The sequence below is a fragment of the Sceloporus occidentalis genome, unplaced genomic scaffold (assembly GCF_023333645.1).
Source record: "Sceloporus occidentalis isolate IW3139 unplaced genomic scaffold, rSceOcc1.0.p SCAF_488, whole genome shotgun sequence".
NCBI classification, from domain to species: Eukaryota; Metazoa; Chordata; class Lepidosauria; order Squamata; family Phrynosomatidae; genus Sceloporus; species Sceloporus occidentalis.
The window spans coordinates 12,501-37,499 of NW_028317468.1; the positions used below are offsets into that span (position 1 = coordinate 12,501).

Genomic DNA, 24,999 nt, shown 5'->3' on the forward strand with positions numbered 1-24,999 from the left:
AAATGTTTGATTTAGTTTAGATAATTAAGTAAACGGCACATTCCCAGGGCAGCTTCTCGTTATTAATGAGATTGGTTGCTGTTGGCTGTCATCGCAGATTCGTTATGAGTTGCAGTGAAATCATAACTCATCAATGAACGAGTAGTGGGGAGAATTATGGGGGGGTGCTGTTTGGGTGGGGGAAGTGTCTTCATAAGGAAGCAGGTACGAATCCCAGCTGCCCCAACTGCTTACCTCCACGGCCGCCGTCCACAATGCTAGGCGCTGCAATGTCCTATCCTGGTGTGCTACACGCACGGCGCCGAGTATTGTCACTATGAAGGCTGTGCCGGTTAGGTAGAGTGCACCAGGGGCGATTACAAGGTCAGATCTCCCCAGCCAGCTGAAGGAGAAGTGGTGCACCGGTGTTCTGATCCCGGTTTAGGGTAGAGGCGCTACTGCCCTAGGGAGAATACACCCCGCGAGATGAGTAAAAGGTGTCTTGTGTTCCTTCGGCAGACGAGCTGGTTTCCGAGAACTCAGACGGCATTTACGGTTCCACCCCTGAGATTAAAGCCTGAGCACGGCGGCGCTTCTCCTGACATCATGGAAACCACAGACGTTTCAACTACGCAAATGTCAAGATACTGAAGCCTTTGAGGGTGTCCTCTGCATGAGGCAAACGGGCAGCGTCTGCTGGCAATCTGACACGGAGAAGAGTACGTGTCGCCTGGAAGTACCACGAATCCCGCCACGCCGTCTGTGCGATGTGTGAAGTCAGCCGTCATCATCACTTGTCCTTTTCCTGGTCTGGGAGGAGAAAGCTGGGGTTTGCTAATGGTTTGGAGAGGGACGATCATTCTCTATTATGTTTTCGGTGGGAGGCTGTGGTGGTATAATTATCGGGTCTTGGCGTTTCCTTTTGTTCCATCGCCTCCCTATTTCTCGACATTGCTCGTATTTTCAGTTGTATAAATAAAAGTTCTGTGAATTTAAAGACGTTTGTCTCCTGGTGAGTCAGGAGCAGGCCTGGCTGTGGGTTAGAACAAGCGCTGGCACTTTAAGAGGGACTCTGATAAGTAAGTGTGACTCGTTCAGCAACTGACTCGTTCAGCAACTGACTCGTTCACTCACTCGAGTGGAGTTGAGGATTCACAGACTGAACTGTTACAAATGAATCGTTCAGTCTAATGAACCGATTCATCCAGATCATTGAAAAGAATCGGATAAAAATAACGATTCGTTCATGAACCAGATATCGCTAACAGGAGTTTGTTGGCCCAAAAGAGTTGCGGTCTGGTCCCTGTGTTGCCTTCCATCGGAGGAACCCTGTCCTGTTTGTGATCAGCTGGTGTTCAGAGGTAAAAATAGGAATTAAGTGTATGTGTGGGGGGGGGGTCCAGATGAGCCTGGGGCAGTTGTTTTGCCTCATGGGGCAGATACCAAAGAGCCTGTGACCACCCGGAGCTACCCCTCTGACTCTTTAACTCTTTACTAGTGATGTCCGGATCATGAACGAATCGTTCATTTGATCCGGTTCTTTTTAGTGATCCGGATGAGTCGGTTCACTAGACTGAACGATTCGTTTGTAGCGGTTCAGTCTGTGAATCATCATGCAGCTGTAACCTGATCCTAGAGCTGTGAGTCATCTGCAGAGCACTCTGGGGTCAGGTTACAGCTCATTAATTCTCACAGGAACGATGACTCATAGAGTCAGAGATTCGTTCAAAGAGTCGAATGAACCGAAGAGTCGAATGAACCGAAGAGTCGAATGAACCGAAGAGTCGAATGAACCGAAGAGTCGAATGAACCGAAGAGTCGAATGAACCGAAGAGTCGAATGAACCGAAGAGTCGAATGAACCGAAGAGTCGAATGAACCGAAGAGTCGAATGATTCGAATCTTACAGGGATCCGGATCTTACAAGGATCCGAATCTTACAGAGATTCGAATCATTCAGAGAAAATCACTGATACCATACTTTTATAAATAAATACATTAATAATGTTCACACTGCCCCCAGGATTTAGATTCCCCTGAGTTTGCCCCCCTTTACCTATAACTGCACCTACAGTTAACTTTATTAAATTAATTAAATTAACCCTCAATCATCAGCATAAAATTAACCCTTATACCCCATCAACCATAACTGCCCCTGAAATTAACCGTAAAGATCCCATTAACCATAACGGCCCCTGAAATTAACCCTAAAGACCCCATTAACCACAACGGCCCCTGAAATTAACCCTAAATACTCCATTAACCATAACTGCCCCTAAATTAATTGCATGTACTCCAGATAAATTACCTAATAAATTGGTATGGTTGATGGGGTCTTTAGTGTTAATTTGGGGGCAGTTATGCTTAATGGGGTGTTTAAGGATAATTTAGGGGCAGTTATGCTTAATGGGGTCTTTAGTGTTAATTTAGGGGCAGTTATGCTTAATGGGGTGTTTAAGGATAATTTAGGGGCAGTTATGCTTAATGGGGTCTTTAGTGTTAATTTAGGGGCAGTTATGCTTAATGAGGTGTTTAGGGTTAATTTGGGGGCAGTTATGCTTAATGGGTCTTTAGTGTTAATTTAGGGGTAGTTATGCTTAATGAGGTGTTTAGGGTTAATTTGGGGGCAGTTATGCTTAATGGGGTTTTTAGTGTTAATTTAGGGGCATTTATGCTTAATGAGGTGTTTAGGGTTAATTTGGGGGCAGTTATGCTTAATGGGGTGTTTAGGGTTAATTTGGGGGCAGTTATGCTTAATGGGGTCTTTAGTGTTAATTTGGGGGCAGTTATGCTTAAAGGGGTCTTTAGTGTTAATTTGGGGGCAGTTATGCTTAATGGGGTCTTTAGTGTTTATTTGGGGGCAGTTATGCTTAATGGGGTGTTTAGGGTTAATTTGGGGGCAGTTATGCTTAATGGGGTGTTTAGGGTTAATTTGGGGGCAGTTATGCTTAACGGGGTGTTTAGGGTTAATTTAGGGGCAGTTATGCTTAATGGGGTGTTTAGGGTTAATTTGGGGGCAGTTATGGTTAATAGGGTGTTAAGGGTTAATTTTAGGGGCAGTCATGGTTGATGGGGTGTTAAGGGTTAATTTTAGGGCAGTCATGGTTGATGGGGTGTTTAGGGTTAATTTAATGGTGAGGGTTAATTTAATTAATTTAATAAAGTTAGCTTAAGGTGCAGTTGCAGGTAAAGGGGAATGTAAATCCTGGGGGCAGTGATTATGAATGTATTATTTATAACAGTATGGTGACATTCTCTGACTGATTAGAATGCCAATGAAGGCAGAGAGTCGTTCAAAGATCCGGATCTTACAATGATCCGGATCTTACAGTGATCCGGATCACTGTAAGATTCGGATCCCTGTAAGATCCGAATCTTTGAACGACTCTCTGCCTTCATTGACATCACTGGAGGCAGGGGGGAGGATTCATAATGAAAGGGGCGGGGCCAATCGTTAGTGTGCCTGCACGGAGTTACTGGAAAACAGTAACTCCGTGCAGACACACTGAGTGATCCGAAGATCCGGATCATGAATCGGATCATTTCAGTGAACGAATCGAAATGATCCGATTCACTTTAATGATCCGAACTTCCCATCACTACTCTTTACACGCCGATGCTGACTACATGGTAATATCTGGCAGACGGAGTTCGGTGGGTCTGACACCACGTGAGTCTCGTCTGCTTTCATTGGTTGAATAGGGGGCGGGGTGGAGCGTCTTCTGGGGGCGAAGTCCGGAAGTTGCTACATTGACCGGCTGCTGTCAGAATGGCGAACAGGAACGCCGGCATCGAGCTCGGTGAGAACGGGGGGGTGGCATGAACGTGCGGGTCCCGAGATGAGTGATAGGGGGGGGTCTCAAAGCAGCGTGCTACGCACCTCCCCCGCCCGGGACACGTATGTGCCGAGCGCCGATATATATTATATAGAGATATATATATATACACGCCCGCCCCCCCCCCCCCCCATATATTACTCTGTATGCGTTATGTGGTGACTGTATATACACCGAACGCCGATATATATATTATATATACACACACACCCCCTATATGTTACTCTGTATGCATTATGTGGTGACTGTATATACACCGAACGCAGATATATATATATATATATATACACACACACCTATATATTACTCTGTATGCGTTACATGGTGACTGTATATGCACCGAGCGCAGAGATATATATATTATATACGCCCCTATATATTACTCTGCATGCGTTATGTGGTGACTGTATATGCACCGAGCGCAGATATATATATTATATATACACACGTTAATAATGGTGTTTCCATATATATAGTGCCATGTTCCATAGGGGCAAATGCAATGCACAATTTCTTTAATTAGTTCTGCTGTGTATTACATCATAACGTTTCAAGCTTGCGAGCCGAGTCTCTCCACGTAATGTATCGGTTTGTCTTAGTCTGTTAATTCTCGTCTTGTCGGACCCGTTGAATTTATGTATTGTATTAAGCGCTGCGTAAATAGCTGGCGCCATATAAATAAAAGATAATAATAAATTCTCAGATGTTGTAGATCTCGTTATTGGTAACAGTTTGGATGCAGATTGGAGATGGGTGGCTGCTGGGCGGCTGATTAAGTTCTGCATCTCAACCAATCCAAAAGCGTCTCTTGCAGTGTCCTTCATGGTTGATGGGATCCTGACACTGCCTTTTGTGGGTCCGGCGCCGTACGCGGGTCAGAACCAGTATACCCCAGTGCCTTTTACCAGGCTAATGATTATATAGCATTCCAGACTATTTACATTCAGTCCAAAGGTCCGGTTCATTCTGGCAATGGCCGTTTGTTGCGCTCTAGTGCGGTGACCTCCTCCGCCAGGATCTTCGGGGCATTGAGAAATACCCCCTCCTTCTGCTCGAGAGATCTGCCTGACGTGGCGCTCCCCCCCCCCCGGAGCGGTAACGGTTAAAAAGCCGACATTGCTGCAAACAGACGCTGATGAGCACAAAGACACGGAGGGCCACGCGTACGCCATAATAAGTATGCCCCATGGGCCATACAGATGCCCCTCTGCATGGGGCATCACGGGTCGTTTCATTAAGTGACCCAGCAGGGATTCCGCAGCATGTACTAAGAAGAAGCCGGCAGCACGTAGAGCGTGCGAGGATGTGACTGGACAAGACACGAGAGCCGCACGTACCCCGGGGCAGAGGGACGACAGGCGCTCTATGGCCAAGTGCCGCACACTTAGAGCTAGCATTGGTCGCGGTGGCAACGCCTCTCCTAACACCATTTAAAAAAATCACTGTTTCACGTTTGCTTCTTCCATTTTTTGGCTGCAGCGGTTCACCCGTTGCGTGTCCCCCAGACAAGTCTCTAAACACATGTATGTCTTCCTTCCCAGATCTTGGCTGGATCTCCAGAGTTCGGGTCAACCTTCCTGCGGTCCTGAGACGAGCAGAACAGATCCAAACGCGTCGGACGGTTAAAAAGGACTGGCAGGTAAAGGCTCCGCGGCGCGGCCGTTCGCTGATTGTCGTGACGACCGAGGCTGCCGCAGGAAACACGTCAATCTTTTAACACATTCTTCTTCTGTTTAGCTTAGCGTGGCGTCATTAAACCGGATCCAGGTTCTTTCTAAGATTAAGAACTTTTACACTCTTTCTGCCTTTCTATTAAAAAAAGAACCCCCCCACCATGTTAGCTGCCAATACAGCCCCATCATCTCCACTCCGCTAGCCGGGTGTATGGCGACACGTGCCGGAAATTATGCTGATCGCCCTGCCTAGGTCCTTTTCAAATCGGAGGTTAGACCCACCAGAAAATGACCACAGACAGCCGTGTAACCGAATGTTTCTAAATACGTGTGGCACCTTGGCTCCCCGCGTGGTGTGTAATGTACTAAGTTGGATGTATGTGACATGTAATTTGCATTGTTCGCCTCCCCAGGCTGCGTGGCTGCTGCGAGCCGTGACCTGCATCGACCTCACCACTCTCTCCGGTGATGACACGCCATCCAATATCCATCGGCTCTGCTTTAAAGCCAAACATCCGATCAGAGGCGACCTCCTGAAGACGCTAAAGATGGAGGATCTAGGTACCCGGTATAATGTACACGCCTGACGTGTGATAATCTGTTTTATTCTGCGTGTTGTGATCCAGGGGTTATTATACGGAGCGGGTATAATGTACACGCCTGACGTGTGATAATCTGTTTTATTCCGCGTGTAGTGATCCAGGGGTTATTATACGAGGCGGGTATAATACACGCCTGACGTGTGATAATCAGTTTTATTCCGCGTGTAGTGATCCAGTGGTTATTATACGGAGCGGGTATAATGTACACGCCTGACGTGTGGTAATCAGTTTTATTCCGCGTGTAGTGATCCAGGGGTTATTATACGGAGCGGGTATAATGTACACGCCTGACGTGTGATAATCAGTTTTATTCCGCGTGTAGTGATCCAGGGGTTATTATATGGGGCGGGTACAATGCACACGCCTGACGTGTGATAATTATTCTCACGAGGACATGTTATGAGACCGTGTGCATTATTTTTCTTTTTCAGGCGTGACCACCGGAGCAGTGTGTGTGTATCCGGCACGCGTGTGCGACACGGTGCAAGCCCTTAAAGATGTCGGATGCAGCATCCCTGTGGCTTCAGGTATAACCGGCTGCCCTCCGAGTGCAGGACCGTGCGCAGATTCCTGGGAATGCTTGTGGATAACGTCATCCGTGTGAGCTGCGTGTTCCGTGTAGATATTACACACAGACATGCGCTTGTGGGTGGGGAGCCGCCAGTGCTTGCGTTATATATATATGTTCATTTTATTACGTGATGAGGGAGGGGGATCATTCTAAAGTATCTGCTTCCACGCTGTGTCCGCAGTGGCCACGGGATTCCCTGCCGGACAGACTCCACTCAGGACTCGGTTAGAAGAGATTAAAATGGCCGTAGAGGACGGTGCGTCGGAGATCGACGTTGTGATTAACAGAACGTTGGCTCTGACCGGTCAGTGGGAAGGTGAGTCTGTGGATATCGCTCCCCTAACGCATTGCCTCTGTACCAAGGTGGGCTTATATAACACGCGGAGATCACGCATGTCTGCACTCGCCTTGTTACCTCGTTCTTACTAGCAGACCTCGAACAAATGCCCCATGCCCGCCGTATGACCGGAGCCTCTTTACCCCCCACAGACCGGCCTGGAACTGTCTGATTCTGCTCTTAATGGTTTTCTTTCCTTTCCAGAGCTTTATAAAGAGATCTGTTTGTGTCGAGAAGCTTGTGGAGAAGCTCATATGAAGACCATCCTGGGTACGGGGGAGCTCGGCTCTCTCACCAATGTCTACAAAGCTAGTCTGGTGGCCATGATGGCAGGTAAGAGGACTCGGAGAGTAATAGAGGAGCCCTCCTTTCATGGATTTAAAGTTTCTGTAACAAACCCAGCAAGTATCACAACTGATCTGACACCCTGCAGCCCAGCATTTCAAAGCACTGTGATAGCCTCTCACCCGGCGAACGTTCACCTAGAAAACAAGGGCATCAACGGAAGAAAGAGGGGCGTCAGGGATTTGAGGGACAGAGAGAGACTGGTCGGATGAAAGTGGGACACTTGGGTGGACTGCTTTTTAATCCTAATAATCCTGGTTTACAGCCCCTGCCCCGTCTCTGCGGGGTCCAAGTGTTGTATGTTTCTGTGTAAGGAGGAGATGAGAAGCATGGACTCCTCGCGTGTTGCAGTGACCTCTTTGGCCCACTAGATGGCTCTGCTGTTCCTCATCCGGACCCCCTTAGCTGATCATAGAATGTGTCCTAACGGCTGCCATTCATTTACCCCGCGCCGGCAGCTCCCAGAGACGCTACCAGCCGCGTGGGGCAAGACAAACCCGCAGACAGACCCACACGGAAGGTGCGGAGGGCTGACAGTCTCCTTAAAGGAAGAGACATGTCGCTGCTTGTGCCTTATGATTGACCTCTCTTCCCTGTGTAGAGAGTTTCTCACGCTGATCGTGCCAGACACACGACGCCAGGGATGTGGAAAGCCTATGTGCCGGGGGCCCTGGGTTAACGTGAGAGGCGCCCAGCAGTCTTTCGATGCCTCGGAGCCTGTTCCTGAACCTCTGGATCCCTTATTAATCTCTCTGCCCGGCGTTATTAATCCACTTTTATTAAGCAGCTGATCATTAGTCGTCGTCTGATCGCTCCTTTGTGTCATTCGGGTGCAGATTCCACTAGTGACGAGTTCCACAGACCCATAGCCCTGATCCCGTTCCCTTATTTTCCTCTGAACTTTTTTATCACCGGATCCCTGGCGTTTAATGTTCCATCTTCCTGATTTTTCTGATCGTTTTGATTTAAGCTTTGAATGCCTTTGAAGATATTGTTTAAAATCAGGCGGAATGCAAGCTTTTAATCTCCTCGTTACCGCAAAGTCTAAGAGAGGTTTTGTGAATTGAATAATAATTTGATCCGTTAATCTTGTGAAGGCAGTCATTTTATTTTGCCCTCTCGTCGGTCTCCGCGGCTCACAGATGAATAGAGCTTCATTATAGCCGCCTGTATTTAATAACCATTATCCATTATCGTGTAATTATAAGACTCCCTGTAACGAATCATGAGGACAATGCAAAAATACATCGCACTTTTCTTTAATGAACTGGAAAATGTTCATCTTGTTCCATTTAGTAATGAGTTGCTGAATAGTCATTAAATCCACTGGAGAAAAGGACGAGATGGATTTTAAGGGCCGTCTGCAGTTTGCGGTTAATCTATTAGAATTAAAACTTCATCTTCTATTTTTATCAACATTTGATTAAAAGTCGTCCTGTTTCAGCAAATTGATTAGGACCACATAGAGGGGCAGCTGCCGTCGGACGAACGTTTTTAATGAAACGGCCCCGGGAGACGTGTAATTATTAGAGGGGGCGCGTGCTTCGGGCCCATGTCACCGCATCACCGACCTGTGTCCTCTGCGTGTTCACGGTGCAATCTTTGGGTGACGGGGCAGATCGTGAGGGTCACATATTTTGGGTCTTTAAGCGCCTTATTGTACCCAAGGCTCTCAACTGGGATCAGAATCTGGGATCCCGCTGCGGATATGCACATTTTTAGGTGAAAGTAAATAAAATCATTTGCTTTCCAGAATATTTCTGATTTTGATTAAGAAGTAAATGATTATTATAACACGCCACACAGGGGTCTCCCCGATCCCATACGCACCACACAGGGGTCTCCCCGATCCCATACACACCACACAGGGGTCTCCCCGATCCCATACGCGCCACACAGGGGTCTCTCTGATCCCATACGCGCCACACAGGGGTCTCCCCGATCCCATACGCACCACACAGGGGTCTCCCCGATCCCATACGCACCACACAGGGGTCTCCCCGATCCCATACGCGCCACACAGGTGTCTCTCTGATCCCATACGCGCCACACAGGGGTCTCTCTGATCCCATACGCACCACACAGGGGTCTCCCCGATCCCATACGCACCACACAGGGGTCTCCCCGATCCCATACGCGCCACACAGGTGTCTCTCTGATCCCATACGCGCCACACAGGGGTCTCTCTGATCCCATACGCGCCACACAGGGGTCTCTCTGATCCCATACGTGCCACACAGGGGTCTCTCTGATCCCATACGCGCCACACAGGGGTCTCTCTGATCCCATACGCGCCACACAGGGGTCTCTCTGATCCCATACGCGCCACACAGGGGTCTCCCCGATCCCATACGCACCACACAGGGGTCTCCCCGATCCCATACGCGCCACACAGGGGTCTCTCTGATCCCATACGCGCCACACAGGGGTCTCTCTGATCCCATATGTGCCACACAGGGGTCTCTCTGATCCCATACGCGCCACACAGGGGTCTCTCTGATCCCATACGCGCCACACAGGGGTCTCTCTGATCCCATACGCGCCACACAGGGGTCTCCCCGATCCCATACGTGCCACACGCAGCCCACCACACAGGGGATCTTCTTGATATGACTGACTGAGTGGTTTGATCGATGTATTTAGTAGACTGAGCCCCTTTCGGATACGGAGTATACATGTTGTGGCTTCACATTTTTGTAATTTGTCTCCAGGTTCTGATTTTATAAAGACTTCAACAGGAAAGGAGTCCGTTAATGCCACGTATCCGGTGGCGCTGGTGATGGTGCGAGCGATCCGGGACTTCTACTGGAAAACCGGAATAAAGGTGAGTCCTGGGTTAAAACAAAACAGAAGCAGACCCAATAGTACCCCGTCAGACCCAATAGTACCCCGTCAGACCCAATAGTACCCCGTCAGACCCAATAGTACCCCGTCAGACCCAATAGTACCCCGTCACACCCAATAGTACCCCGTCACACCCAGTAGTACTCGATTGTTTGGTGACTTAGCGTCTGTGGGTTTGTCTCGAGTGATAGGAGTTTCTTGGGGGTTCGGCTGCATTCTGGGCAAAGACAGAAAGAGGCTCAACCAATACTGGGTCGTATACCCGGAACCTCCAGAAACCCGGAACCTCCAGAAACCCAGAACCGTAAAGGGGAGATCCGTGTTACTTGCTTTAGAGTAAAATGATAAGTACAGAGTATACATTGTTACCGCATTCTGGGCTTTAACCCGTTCATACACCAGAAAGTTCCGGGCAGTGGGAAGGACAAGGCATTTTCACCCCGGTAACTGCCCCCTGCTTCATGTTCATCTTCTTTACTTCAGGTGGGCTTTAAACCGGCTGGGGGGATCCGAAGTGCCAAGGAAGCTCTGGTCTGGCTCTCGCTCATGAAGGAGGAATTGGGGGATGAATGGCTGAAGCCCGAGCTCTTCCGGCTGGGGGCCAGTTCTCTGCTGGGGGACATCGAGAGGCAGGTAACGGCGCATGTTCTAAGAAACGCATTATAAAAGCACAACATACGTATTTCCAGAACTCGTATAACGTACACAGAACTGCCGGCAGATCGGCCTCATCCGGCCCCCGTCTAGTCGCCCGTTTCTCCTGCTGTAACGACTCAAACCTTAATCAGTGGTTGGTCTCGTCTTAGATTCAGGAGCCGGATGTCTATCCCATGCATGTTTAATCCCCTCACTGTATTACCCTCTACCACCTCTGCTGGGAGGCTGTTCCACATATCTCGATTGAGAAGCCATATGCCGATCCAGCGCATGTTTTAATTCCCTCACTGTACATTTGTTTAAAGGATCATCGGTTTAATTTTCCAGCATTTCTTTACCATTCCCCTCATTTTCTGGGGTTCCATAGATCACTGGGGGCCCCGCATCCCCTGTAGGATGGAGCCAACGGGTTAAATAATAAAAGCTCCTTTTGAGAGTAAGATGGAGAGTCTTGTTGTCCTCCAAGATCTCAGCGGTCCCATCTTAGGATGTAATTGGACCAGGTGTCGCGGTAAAGGGTATCGCAAACCTCCTTCCTCCATGCTTAATGCCGGGGTGCTGCGTATCCTCGGTTTCTATGGAAACCGCACAGCGGGGTATTTAGATTCCAATTATCTGTTACATTATTAACCGTGTCAGTGCTGAGCTGCTCACTGGCGGCTCTCCGAGATTTCAATTGTTTTATTGGTTGTCAGATTTATCACCACGTGACGGGCAGATACGCCGCCTATCACGATCTGCCAATGGCCTGATCCCGGATCCCGACGTCGAACCCGCCAATCGAGAACGAGAGGGTCCTGCGGAGCTCTCTGCATTCATCCCACAGTATAAGGAATACAGCCCGGACTGTGCATGCCCCAGCCGGGGAGGAATAAAGACCCCCAAGTAAAGGACTCGTCATGGCAGGTGAAGGTGATTGGCTTTCTAAACGGTATTAGACTGCGAGCTTGTTAGACAATAAAAGCTGAAATAACTTTAACACAGGTGTCTGTCTCTGAAGTCACTGTCTGATGAACCACAAGTCGCAAAAATCGAAAGGCTTTCCTCCAAAAATACAATTTATTCTAAGGAATCCCTCATCTGGGCAGCAGATCGGCCCCATCCGGCCCGTCTAGTCGCCCACTTCACCTTAATCCGCTCATTTTAGATTCAGGAGCCGTATGTCTATCCCATGCATGTTTAATACCCTTGCTGTATTACCCTCTACCACCTCTGCTGGGAGACTGTTCCCCTTATCTACCACCCTCTCTTAGACTTTGCAATGCGTTTCTGCATCAGCTTGTTCTGTACGTCTGTCCTGGGAATTCTGTCGTTTTCGGTCTAACAGAAGTTTCCCATTTTTCTGAATGTTATTTAAAGGGTTACTTTTCCAGATTCTTTGGTGTCTGTAACTCTTCGGGGGTCTTTCTGTATGAGAGGGGCTCGTACCGGAGGCGCCGCCGGGGGGGGGGGTTAGATCGGACTCGCTGGGTTGGGGGTACTTTGATGTAGTGGTGGGCTAAGCGATATATATGGCCAAATAGTGTGACAGAGTCTCCAGCATTTGTGCCGCAGACAGGGGGGGTTATGTGTTGTTTGCTTGGGGTAAAAGGGGTAAATCGACTAAACGGGGTGCTTCAGTCTCCGGTGAATAGCAGGCCGTGGATGAGTTCTGCGTGATCCGCATTTTATGCACCCGCCTCCTCGCCGATCTGATTGCGGCCGGCACAATGAACGCCGCGGCCGCCGCTTTACTTACCTTAAAGGTATGAATTTTGAAGCCTAATGGAAACGGGTAAAACAAGTGATTTTCCAATGAATCGTGCCAAAAACCGCCAACTTGTGACAAAATTATATGTTCCTGTTTGACAACAACGCGGGAGAGAAGGCGCGGAGCGTTGAGTCCTATCCGCTAATTACGGCCGCGCAGCGCGCCAACTACTTTTCTCTGCAGGTCCTTTTTTAATTGGATGCAGATGGAGCCGTTAGAATCGCGTCGCATTTTCCAGGAACATTCAGATGAGCGTCGAAATTTCCAACAGTTTGAAAACTTTACATAAAAATTGCAAATGTTACTTATTAATCGCATTAAGATAATAAACGGGCCTTTGGAATTATTTATCGCGTTATAAAGCATGAGAACGGGGAAATCCAGCGCTTATCGGTCGTTTTCTCTGATTTGTCTTTAAATATCAGGAAACGAAAGTCACGGCGCGGAATATCGGGAATTCTCGTTATACCCCCTATAGATGAGCGAAGAAACGCACTTTTCTCTACTTAACCGCATTATTTATCGCATTAGGTGAATAAACGGAATTTCCACGTTTTTATCGCATATTTATTCTTTATTGCGTTAAGATAACAGTTATATTGTGAATATTCTGTTTTTCCGCGAGGAAGGGCCGCGGGGGGTGTAGAAGAGGAGGCCATCATGAGGGTCCGCGCCTCGATCTCCCTCTTGTTTCTGGCGTCTTTGTAACGAATGCAATAAGGAGCAGCATAGCGCTCCATTCCCTTTACATTTGCAACTGATTATTGATGTCCCGCTTTAAAGATGGCCATCCAATCCTGACCTTTTATATATCGACTGCTGCAAGAAAATGCTTACTCTTCCAATACGCAGAAAAGGAGCGATTTTCATCCATAACGCGGTCCTTGAAACGTCCGGCGCCGTCTCCTTTTTTTATTTTAAGAATCTGAAGGCTGCGGTGCTCGCAGGAAACGTCTTTTGATTTATAAGCTTTCCGAGTGATGGAGAACGCGCAGGAGCGGGCAGAGCGCAGGCAGAGCAGAGAACGCGCAGGAGCGGAGAATGCAGCGGTGACTCATTTGGCTCATTTTCGTAGCTCTGCTCTCCTGTTTCTGTAATGGGGTCTATCAAGCAGTTTTTAAGGATCCACCAGTTTGGTGATGGGGGCTGGTGCCGGCTGCGCATGAACAGAGATAGCCGGGGGGAACAGACGCCAAAGCCTTTCTTCTGCCGCCGAGTGGTTTATCATTCAAATGATATTCTGGAGACGCATTGATACACATGACCAGTAGATGGCGCTGCACACACCTGTTAGGTACACATGACCAGTAGATGGCGCTGCACACACCTGTTAGGTACACATGACCAGTAGATGGTGCTGCACACACCTGTTAGGTACACATGACCGGTAGATGGCCCTGCACACACCTGTTAGGTACACATGACCGGTAGATGGCCCTGCACACACCTGTTAGGTACACATGACCGGTAGATGGCCCTGCACACACCTGTTAGGTACACATGACCAGTAGATGGCGCTGCCCATACCCAGTACATGTCGATAAACTTACGTGGCTCAAAACCTCCTCCTAGAAAAGGACGTATTTATTGCCGAAATGAATTCTTTGAGGATGCGCGGCTCTGTAACGCTCCTGGTTTTTGGGCGACCATTGCCCCTGGCTCAGTGCCACTCATGGTGGACCGGCAGGTTCGCAGCCGGTGCTGTTTTGCCCAGAGACCCTGTGAAGCTGATTGTCAGATTCCAGTCTAAATCTTTCGGCTCGAGAACACGGCCTTCACTGCCAAGTGAGTCTCAATTTGGGGGTCCCATCAGCCCACCATAGAATGCCCGTGCAGAAAATGGGCATCCAGAGGAGAAAATGGCAAGGGGTCCCATCCACCTCGACACCACAAACCCCAGCAAACGGACCCTTTCTGTCCCAGAGCCTAATTTACACAAAGTCAGAGAATGGACGCTCTCTTCTGGCGAAGAAAGTTCTCATGTCCCCGGAAATTCCCCAGAACCATGGCTTTCCCCCCAACATGCCCCCTGGAGAAGCAGAGCTGTGCGTTTACGTCCCTGTCCTTCAAGGGTGGGGGGCAGGTGGCCACTGAGTGGGCTTCATGCGTGATGGAGGAGTGGGCTTCAGGCTTGTTGGGTGATATATCCTCATTTTATTCCATGTGCTGGATTATTTTAAAGCTCTATTGGATTTTAATTAAACCGACTGAAAAAATAAACCCATTGGCTGACAAATTTATTAGCTGGATATTGAGAGATTATCATATTATAATATTCTATATATTATAGACATTAGTGAATGGTTCCATCTTTAATTTTGGGACCGGTACCTGGTGTCTCCCCGCTATGACCCGGGCGTAATTCCAGACAGAATCCCAGAGCTGTGACCTGCCGCTGGGCACCGGGCTCCTGCCGCCGGGCTCCTGCCACCGGGCTCCTGCCGCCACAGGCCATTCTGATATTAACCCCGAGGTTAGTACTCTGATTCCCCTTCGCTCAACACAAAGATGGAGGCGTTTCTTTCTGAATCCAAAGCAGTATTTATTTGTATTTTAAATATATTTATAAATACACAAAATAAACCAAAACCCATATATTTAGAAGATAAGCCCCTTGTGTTTATCCTACCAAACTAAAGCGTTCATTTCGCTCCCTGTTCATCAAGCAAAGAAACCTTAGCAGATGGGTTTATGTATTAATATGGGTCGCTATATTCTCTCCTATAAAGGTTTAATGTAATAAAAACAAAACAGAATCACTTATCAGTGACTGTGTGTCACATGACAATTAAGTGTTCCTGGCAAAAATTGTGGATGAGGCCAAATTTGACACCATTTGAAGCATTTTCCCAGAAGGGTTTTGGCATTCAGGTAGCGCTAGGAACAATGTTTCTAATGCTTCATTCACTGCACCTTTAAGGTAAGTTATCGAGCCGGCTGGAATAGCGTAAGGAGCCGGGGACTTATTCTCCTCAGACCACCAGAACGTGATGCCTGCGCAGCTCACCAAGTTTTGGATTAAACCGTTGTCTCCATAGGAGAAAAATGCGAGGACCATTCATAAATACTTTCATAAAACTTTAGCGATTTTTCATGCTGTAATAATTTTTCCTCGAGAAGATCTCCTCGGAAACCCTGGTCCGTCTCCTGATCCAGATCATCGTATCTTCCAACAGAAACAGAAAAAAAGAGAATTAACGAGCGAAAAAACATCGTAATCAAAGTAAAAAGTGTCTTTAGGGGAACTCAATGCGCTCACCTGCGAGAAATCATCCAGAAGCCCAGCGCGTTCAGGAGCATAACGGATGCCAGAAAGAAGAAGAACCTCTCAAAGTGGCCACGGGGCAGGAGGTCTGGGTACCAGTCGCCTAAAACCAACACAAAGCCCCATCGCAAATTACGTATCAGGCATAAAAGGCAGACCCCAAAATAACAGCAATGGGGGGGGATATGGCAATTTACTTTTCTATTGAGATTTAGAGGCAATACTTGGAGGAAACCTGGAGATATTCTGGAGAATGTTCACGTTTTGTCCCAATCGGTCTCTTCGCAAGGCGCTTGTAATAAAGCAGAATTTCTTTTATTTGTAGACATTTGGAGGGAAAACAAATGACCCAACGTGATTAACCCCAACTCAACAAAGCCGGCCCGATAAGCCCGATGCTCCGTATTTTGGTTAAGAAGCCGGATAAGACTCGGAGGCTCCAATGGTTTGTGTTGCGAGACACACAGGAGGAGCTCCGCGTGGTACTTTGGGGTAATAATCTCGGGGTGTCCTCACAGAATGAACACAAAACTAGGGGCCCCAAATGCGTCTAAAGGAATTAGTATTAAGTAACAAGATCCAGAATGTTAAATCTTCATACGAATTCTTTCCAAGTAATGCAAACATTATAGGTTTCGCCATTTTATGGAATACCAACTACAGGAAACGTTCTTCCCGAAATACATAATATAAAAACTGCTGAAAACTTACCCCCAGAACCTAAAAACACGGCATCGACCATCAACGCTCCCGTAAAACAGCCGGCGGCATTGAAAAGTGTCAAGAAGTGCATTGAGGTGGAACGAAGATGACTCGGCGCGAACCTGAACGTGATCACGGAGCCTGTGGGACAGATTTATAAATTTCACTGAAATCTGCAACGATGCGTCAAAAATACAAACGGCATGAAAGGGTTAACTGCACTTTGAAACACCTCACAAGATCTTAAATCGTGGCCTTTTTGTGGCTTCCAGGAGCAGCAACCATGAGATTCTTCAAACTTCAGAAACCAGATCAAAGTAATGATGGGCAAAGGAGAGGCCACCATGTTAGCACATTAAGCATCTGCTTGGGGCCCCCGCTGGCCCAAATGGTCCCTCAGAGGTTGTGGGAGGTGAGAGGTACAGATTCATCATAAAGTTCCTGAAAGGAATCACTAAAGAGCTTATGGTGGAAGAACCCTGGACTGGCCACCAGCAACAGGATGGAGTATCCAACATGGAAACATCCCACGCGGCGGACGATTGTCCGCTACGTCTCTTTAGAGGCTTAAACTGTTTGTTTCTCTAACGATGTTTCTAAAGACATGGTAGCCACCACAGACAAGATATTATGGTGGATATAACAGAGAAGGATAGACGTCCCATGCTCTTCCCACCAAGATTCCTGTTAATGGACATCCGGAGCTCACAGAACCTTTGACCGCTTACAGGAAGGAGTCACCATCGCTTCGGCGAATCCCAGAAGTGCGTATTGCGGGGCCAGCTGGAAAGCCGACATGGAGGAGACCTGCAGAACCTTTCCAGAAAGCGTCTGTTCAACCAAAGGGAAGTTCTTTCTCTGCATCTCATAGACGCCGGCCAGCAATAAGGAGAGCGCAGCCCCGAGGTGACCACAGACTAGATCCAAAAAACAAATGATTAGTAATGATCGAGAAGTCAAAGCCGGAAATACACATTTTTATCAACTCAAACACCAAAATAATGAAATCTGATGGACCCACCGATGCCCGGTCAGAGGAATGAAGCGAGAGGTCGAAGGTCATGGTTTTAGTTTCTACGGACCACCGAGTATTTAGCACAGGATAGAGCACGTTTCTTAATATTTTGGGGCCTTTCACAAATACCCCCTTTTATATGCACATGGAATGGGGGCTTCAGTAGAGAGTGTACTCCTTGCTGTTTAATTTAACGAGGGAGCTGCTTCACGCCGGTTTGGGCATGCAGAGACCCGGTGGTCTGGAATATAAGACAGGAGTCATAGGGGGTATTTTGCTTTTACAGGCAAATAGTTGCCCTATAGATGCCCCAAAGTGTTGATTTCTGGGGTAGGATCTCATTTAGGGCTGATCCCCGTGTGCTCCGATCCCAGGTTACTCCTCATCCCACTTTCCCTCCGACCAGCAGTACGTCTGATACGCTCTGTCTGCCATCACCAGGGCCGGCCCAAGGCAAAATGCCGCCTGGGGCGAATTTAAAAATGCCGCCCCCCCCTTATCTACCCTCTCTCCCCCTCCGTCCCTGCCGCCCCCCCCCATTATCTACCCTTACCCCCCCCCCCTTGTACTTACCTTTCAGCAGTCCTGCGGCGAGTCTCCCTGTTTGGTCTCGGTGCCGGCTTGTAATGCTCAGCATTATAAGCCGGCACCGAGAGCGAACAGGGAGACTCGCCGCAGAGGAGAAAGAGAGGGGCACTGAGCGGGTACTGACAGCTTGGTAAGCGAAAACCACTCGGCGCCCCTTTCTCTCTCGCTTTAAAAAAAAAAAAAAGGGCTTGGGGCGGCAAAGTGCCGCCCCTTCAAAAGTGCCGCCTGGAGCGGTTGCCCCACTCGGCTCCATTGTCGGGCCGGCCCTGGCCATCACGTCCTCTACACGGAAGTCTGATGACTTCTTATTATGTAATATATAGACGAGTCTGATGACATCCTACGATGTCATAGATGTGGCTTTCCTGTTAAACATTTATTGCGATGCTCTCCAGAAACGTACTTATTGACACGGAGGGCGACAATCCATACCCCGTCTTGGAGAATAAATACGAGTTGAAGCACTCGAGGCAGGGAGCGATAATTAGGAGAGGAATTATACTGATAATCTTCATGGCGGCGATCGGCAGAAGGAAGCCGTTAAAACTCAAATCCGAGTTCATGGTTTGGATGAAATATCCGGATGAAATCTGCGCATTAAAACAGTGAATACGTTATATTTCTGCTCTCTGAAGGACACCCGCCATTAAGCCATCTCAATAGATTGTAAGCTCCTGGGGTCAGGGCCCTCTTCTCCCTGTTTCCAGAGAAAATTATTTTTCACAGAAAAAAAAGCCTGGAAACTTTTGGAGTGTTTTGTACATATTATAATGGGGTATAAAAGGGTAATAATAACAAATCCTAAGCCGCACGTTATTTCTATTTGGGGACTTTTGAAGCCCCTCTCGCCGCCATGGTTTCCGTGGGATTCTTACCTGCGTCGCGCATGTTCGATACAGGATCTGGGAGGTAAAAAGCGGGAAAAGTCTCACAAGAGCTTTAGTGCTTTCCACGTGTGACTCGCTGTACCACCCGCCATTATTCTCTTTGGCCCGATCGAGCCACGTGGTCACACATCCCCCGACATGGCGGTACGTAACACAACACATGCGTAACGCGTTCATGAACACGCCAAACGCTATTGGTAGAGCGGCACCTGCAGTACAAAAGGGCGTTATCACAAAAAACCTCTTATTCACGTTAACGGCAGATCGGCCCCTGGCGGCCCCCGTCTAGTCGCCCGTTTCGCCTGCTGTAAGGAGTCAAACCTTAATCAGTCGTCGGTCTCGTCTTAGATTCAGGAGCCGTATGTCTATCCCATGCATGTTTAATACCCTCGCTGTAGTACCCTCTACCACCTCTGCTGGGAGGCTGTGCCACTTTTCTACCAGTCTCGGTAAATAACTACTTTCTTTCCTCCTTCTGTGTTTTCTGCCAGGACCGGGCTGGATCTTCCCCCTCGCAGTGTAATCTGTGGCTGGGGTTTAGCCCCGTTCTCTTACCTTTCTTGGGCCGTCTCAGGAGCCCCCCGCGGATCATGTGAATTGTTATCAGAGACATAACGACGGACATGAAAGGAATCAGAAAGCCCAGGTTTTTCGCCACTGACTGCTGAATATACGCAATCCCGGAAAACACTACCAAAGAGTTAAGGTTCACCAGCCAATAGAACCTGAAACGAGACAAAAAGAAGCGTTAAAAAAATGTGTAGAAAACACAACAAAAACACGCTCACCGAGCACAAAACACACAAAAAACACATATATTCACCCAAAACACAAGAACAAGTTCACAGAGCGCAAAACACAACAAAGAAACGCCTTCGGAGAGTAAAAAACCGACGACAGACCGACTGAGTATGATGCGAGTGAGAACCGACGACATACCGACTGAGCGTGATGGGAGTGACGCGGAGAGTAAAGAACCGACGACAGACCGACTGAGGGTGATGGGAGTGACGCGGAGAGTAAAGAACCGACGACAGACCGACTGAGGGTGATGGGAGTGACACGGAGAGTAAAGAACCGACGACAGACCGGCTGACCGTGGAGCGAAAGAATAAAATCAGGTACAGAGCGCGGCCGAGTGACGACTGCATGAAACCCCGGTTACTTTGTATCATGATGATAATAATAATGATGATAATAATTATAAGGATAATATCCTTTCACCCGTCTCCATGGCAGAACACGGTGCTCGTGGAGCAGTCGCCATGTCAAGCAGTGATTGTTCCTGCAGTTTATACGGAGCGTGCGGTGCGGTTATGGGATCTAACCCTCTAATATATACCCTGTTAACCATATACTAACCAGTTAAAGAATGACATGAGCTCCGTTCGCTTGTACCCCTGGAGGTTATAAGCACCGAGAGGGCAGATGATCGCCCGGATCCCTCCACTTCCCACAGAGGCCATGAGCAACCCCGCGTAGAAGAGCGCCGTCTGCTCCCTGTGACCCAAACCATGCGCGATATTCCGCGTATCGATGTAAAAATCTTCAAACGGGAAGGCGACCACCGGCAGCAGCGCCGTTCCTGCAGCAGAAGGAATGAGGAGATTATTATTATTCGGCCGACATAAGAGGGGAAGAAATTGTGCAAATGGAAGTCATGAATTACACCGAAAAGTTCTCTTCCCACCTCTTTTAGTTCTGCCTCTATTTGCGCAGAAAAAATATATATTTCCAAATATTTGCTTTTTCCTCCGAAGTGTGCTGAAAAATGTAAATCCGTAAAGGGGACAAGAGGGAGAAAAGTTTCAACAAGAGACCAGAATCTAACACTAGAGAGTCAGAGATTGAGATGGAACAGAAGGAAGTTTTACTTTACTGAGAGGGTGGTAGATAAGTGGAGCAGCCTCCCAGCAGAAGTGGTAGAGGGTAATACAGTGAGGGGATTAAACATGCATGGGATAGACATAAGGCTCCTGAATCTAAGACGAGACCAACGACTGATTAAGGTTTGAGTCTTTACTGCAGACTGGATGGTGCCGATCTGCTGGCAGGTTCTGGGTTCCTAGAAGAAAATAACTACTTACCCACAAAGTGCAGGAGCGCGCAGGCGTAAATCACCTTTGTGCGTCCGGCACATGATTCGACGAACCAGCTGACCAGCACAGGCGTCAACGTGGACGTCCCAACAAAGACCAGATTCACAATGGCCGCCTCGTGGTTCCCATAGCCAAGCTTGATGGTGCAAAACAGGATCATATTGCAGACGGTCCCAAAAAAAGTGAACCTCTCACATAATTCCACGAGCAGGACGCAGATAACCAGCTGCAGGTTCTTCCCGGTTTGGCGTCTGGAAGATTCGGGTCGAGGGTCTTCCCCGTAGGAGCTTTCAGCAGAATGGTCCAAAAGCTGCTGTGATGGAAAACACTTCAGGTCAATGAGAGGCATCTTCACTGGAAGTGGGCACCATGGCGGAGGCTCCACCAGTGCTGGGAGTCAGCCTCAAATTCCACACGCTGATAATACTATTTCTCCCCCACTCACACGTCCACGTCCTTTCTCGGGATCTGTGTCCATCGCACGCTCGCGACCCAGATGAATAAACAGTCCCTGGAGGAGCAGGGGCAGATACTTAACCACGGTTACTACACGTTAAATGCCGTGTAATAGGCGGTGAAGAAAGAACACGGGACAGGCGGGAGAGGACTCCCTGGGGGGCAAATCCCAAGACTTGGCCCAATGCTAAAAACACATGTGAGAGACAGACCACTTGCTCTGCACTATATAGAAAACTCATGAAGGCGCCACTAAGGATCTAGTCAGGGTGAAAGCCATTGACCATTGGAGGAATTAGAAGTAAAACACACAGCCGGTTCAGACAGTGGCCTAAAATCTTCAGGTCAGAGCATTATTGCCCTTTTCATTGCGTGTTGCACACCAGGAGGTCCTTTCCCTCCGTCCTCTTGAGACCCTCGCAAAGCTCCTTCACCAATAGAGGCCAGATCTATGGTGACCTCTGGAGCCTCCTTGGGCCTGTGGGTCGGTTATCCGGATGACAAATAAAAAAGAAATAAAACGCTTTGGAGACAAAGCCGACGGGCTGGGGTCGTTACCGCGGCCGCCGCGCTCAACGCATTGGTCGATTGGAATTAAATATCTAAATCGCTGCCCGTTACTCCGCTAAGAATAACCGACGTGGCTGCCGGTAACAGGTCCTGTCCGAGGTTCCTAAATTGGCCCCTCTGAGATCATTTAGAGTCAAATTATTTCCGAATCTGTCTGTCCTTTTGTCAGGTTGGTCTAACAAGCAATAATCCTTTCAACAGCAGAAATTTGATGAAACCTCCGCAAAGTCTCCGATGTGAACATAAAAGGTCAGAGGACGGTGAGAGGCAGACAGCGCATGAGACGGGGCAATTAGCACTGTGCTGCTATCTGCCCTGCTCGCTCTGGAAGCTTCTCTTCCCGCTTTCTGGAGCTCTTCAGATCGCAGCTCTAATTAGTCCCGGATGTTTTATCAACTTCTGCAAACTCCGCCAAGTCGACCACTCCGTGGGCAGACACTGGCGCTCGGTGGGCAGGCACTGGCGCTCCCCATGCAGATGCAAACGCTGGCGCTCCCCATGCAGACGCAAACACTGGCGCTCCGCACAGAGGCTGCCATTTCATCTCAAACTCCCTCAGACAGAACTAACGGTTAGAAGAGACGGTGGGGAGAGGAGATATAGATTAGAGCGCCATCGGCTTATAGGCCGTACTGGAAGCCAAAGGAAGATATGAGATGTCGGAGGGAACGTTGTCACTCATCTGTTCACTCATTTGGTCACTCATCTGGTCACTCATTTGGTCACTCATCTGGTCACTCATCTGGTCACTCATCTGGTCACTCATTTGGTCACTCATCTGGTCACTCATCTGGTCACTCATCTGGTCACTCATCTGGTCACTCATATGCTGGACCTCATGTCAGGCTCCAGGTTCTCCTCCTGGCGCAGGACGTTGGCTCGTTCTCCGCGGCCTCCGTTTCTGATCCCATTCATTACGCGGGCCGATGAAACTCTTTGATAAGCGCGATCGGCACGAAGGTTCAGGGCGAGGTGATTTCCTCCGTCTCAGTTGATCGCGTCTACGCTTTGATACATGTTATTTGGAATCATTTCTCCGGATCGGTAAATCACGGAACAACGCACTTTAACAGATTCAAGGTTTCTGCCTGGAAGGGTCACTGAAAATAAGTTTCGTTTTTAGATGACTCAGGAAGTTTCTATCCAAGACACTTTGTTACGAGATTCATCCAGGAATTTACTGCTCCGAGTGCCGCAATTAACGCAAATCGGTCTATAAATCCCCAGAAACCGATCGCTGTCTGAACTTCACACTTTGAGTCCCCAGAAAGCGCCTTCAATCCGTTGAGGAAATCCTCGTATGGCTGAAATGGCTGGTATTTTGGGGGGTATTTAAGGTGTTTCTTGCACCTGCGCAATAATACCTGCTTATTCAGGGCTTCCCCGTTCATATCCAGGACTAGAGGGGGTACAGGAGTTCGATCGGGAGCGCTGGGTGCATCGGGATCTCTGGGTGGCGCATGAATATTCATTACCAGCCCCGTAAAAACAGCACAAAGAGTTAATAATGGGGAAATAATGATGTGGAGAGACATGCAGACCCCCAGAGATCAGGGACCCCATTTCCGCCAGATTACTACCAGGGGCAGATTACCAATGGGGCAAAAGGGACAGATTTGTAAGGGGCTCATCTGTGCCACCAGAGTCTGCAGCCATCACCCTCATGCAGGGTAGGGGTAAGTGCAGGGGCAAAAGTGTTATGTGCCCAGGACCCTATGTGATGTATCATTCCGTAACGCTCGGCGCTCCTTGCCATTCTGCCCCGGTCTTTGTGAACCCGGCTGCTCCTATCAGCAAAGGTAATCCTCTCAGCGACTGATTCCATCTGCCATGAACCGGCGATACGACCCCCTGGTTGCTTCCCGGTGCGATGTAGCGTTAGTCGTGGCCGCGCATCTTCACAGACATCTCGACGAGAGCATTTTTTAGGGTCAGGATTGGCCTCTTTCTTCTTTCCTCTGCCGCTGGCTCTGACACCCTGTAGGGTAGGTATTGAGTGGTAAATAATGATTTGGAATTCAGAGTTTGAGCCTCCTCTACGTGGGAACGGATCCTTTCTGATGGAGGTTTTCGGGGAACCCAACCCAAAGATTCTCTTAGTTTGGAGAAATCTGGGACATGGGGCGCGTTTCGCTCTAATGGCAGATTTTCCAGAAAATCCTCTCTCTTTTTATCTCTTTAATTCTACTGATTTTGTTAAATATTTCCCTTTTTTTGCTTTTCTTTGTGCAATCGCTAATTAACTGCATTATTGCCCCGGAATCATTCTTTAGACCGGAGTCCGTCTCCGTCAGGGAAGCGTGAAACGCGCCGGGTATGGATCTATTATGAAGGCGTATTAAATATTACTGATCTGGGATATTTTTATCGCGCTGCTGATTTGTAGCTTCACTGTTTGAGATGTTTTAGAAATGTAAACATGCGCGTCTCTGGACTGTAACAGACCTAATGAAATGAGTGAAGATATCCGTCCGCCGGCGCCCGGCAGCCGCTCCCAGAGTCCTCGGCAGATCTCCACGTCGCGGACTTTGGGCAGCGATAAAATCCCAGCTCATGAAAAAACAAATAGTTACAGATTAATGAGAGATGTGGTGGTGCGAGGACACGGGGGGCGTTGTCAGGAACACGTCTGTACCGACCACGCATCAGTCCATGGACCCTGGGCTCTATTCGAACACTTAAATCAGTGAGATGCTCTGTATAATGTATAGTTATATGTATATAATGTATAGTTATAGCCGGCCCCTGTATAATGTATAGATAAATCAGTGACCGGCCCCTGTATAATGTATAGATAAATCAGCGTGCCGGCCCCTGTATAATG

At 48.4% G+C, this 24,999-nt stretch overlaps 3 protein-coding genes across 3 annotated transcripts in view; 2 read left to right on the forward strand and 1 right to left on the reverse strand.

Annotated features, from left to right (window-relative positions):
- Positions 1-560, forward strand: part of LOC149271594 (serine-threonine kinase receptor-associated protein-like) — a 3,597-nt gene extending 3,037 nt beyond the window's left edge. The window contains exon 9 of the mRNA XM_089507288.1: positions 499-560. Within this exon, the coding sequence (XP_089363414.1) occupies positions 499-560 (62 nt within the window). The remainder of the gene's footprint in view (positions 1-498) is intronic.
- Positions 561-3,747: 3,187 nt separating this feature from the next.
- Positions 3,748-11,595, forward strand: LOC149271595 (deoxyribose-phosphate aldolase-like). Its single transcript, XM_089507289.1, has 9 exons — positions 3,748-3,778; positions 5,356-5,453; positions 5,901-6,048; positions 6,521-6,616; positions 6,842-6,976; positions 7,202-7,330; positions 10,054-10,166; positions 10,670-10,819; positions 11,539-11,595. Exons 1-9 carry the CDS (start codon positions 3,748-3,750, stop codon positions 11,593-11,595), a joined length of 957 nt encoding a protein of 318 aa, XP_089363415.1.
- A 4,016-nt stretch (positions 11,596-15,611) lies between these two features.
- LOC149271596 (solute carrier family 15 member 5-like) lies at positions 15,612-21,498 on the reverse strand. The gene is made up of 9 exons (XM_089507287.1): positions 21,138-21,498; positions 20,413-20,635; positions 19,606-19,775; positions 19,039-19,259; positions 18,567-18,753; positions 17,289-17,477; positions 16,570-16,701; positions 15,853-15,961; positions 15,612-15,759 (listed from the first exon to the last, which is right to left on the reverse strand). The coding sequence occupies exons 1-9, from the start codon at positions 21,496-21,498 to the stop codon at positions 15,612-15,614; spliced, it is 1,740 nt and encodes a 579-aa protein (XP_089363413.1).
- Between the last annotated feature and the right edge of the window lie 3,501 nt (positions 21,499-24,999).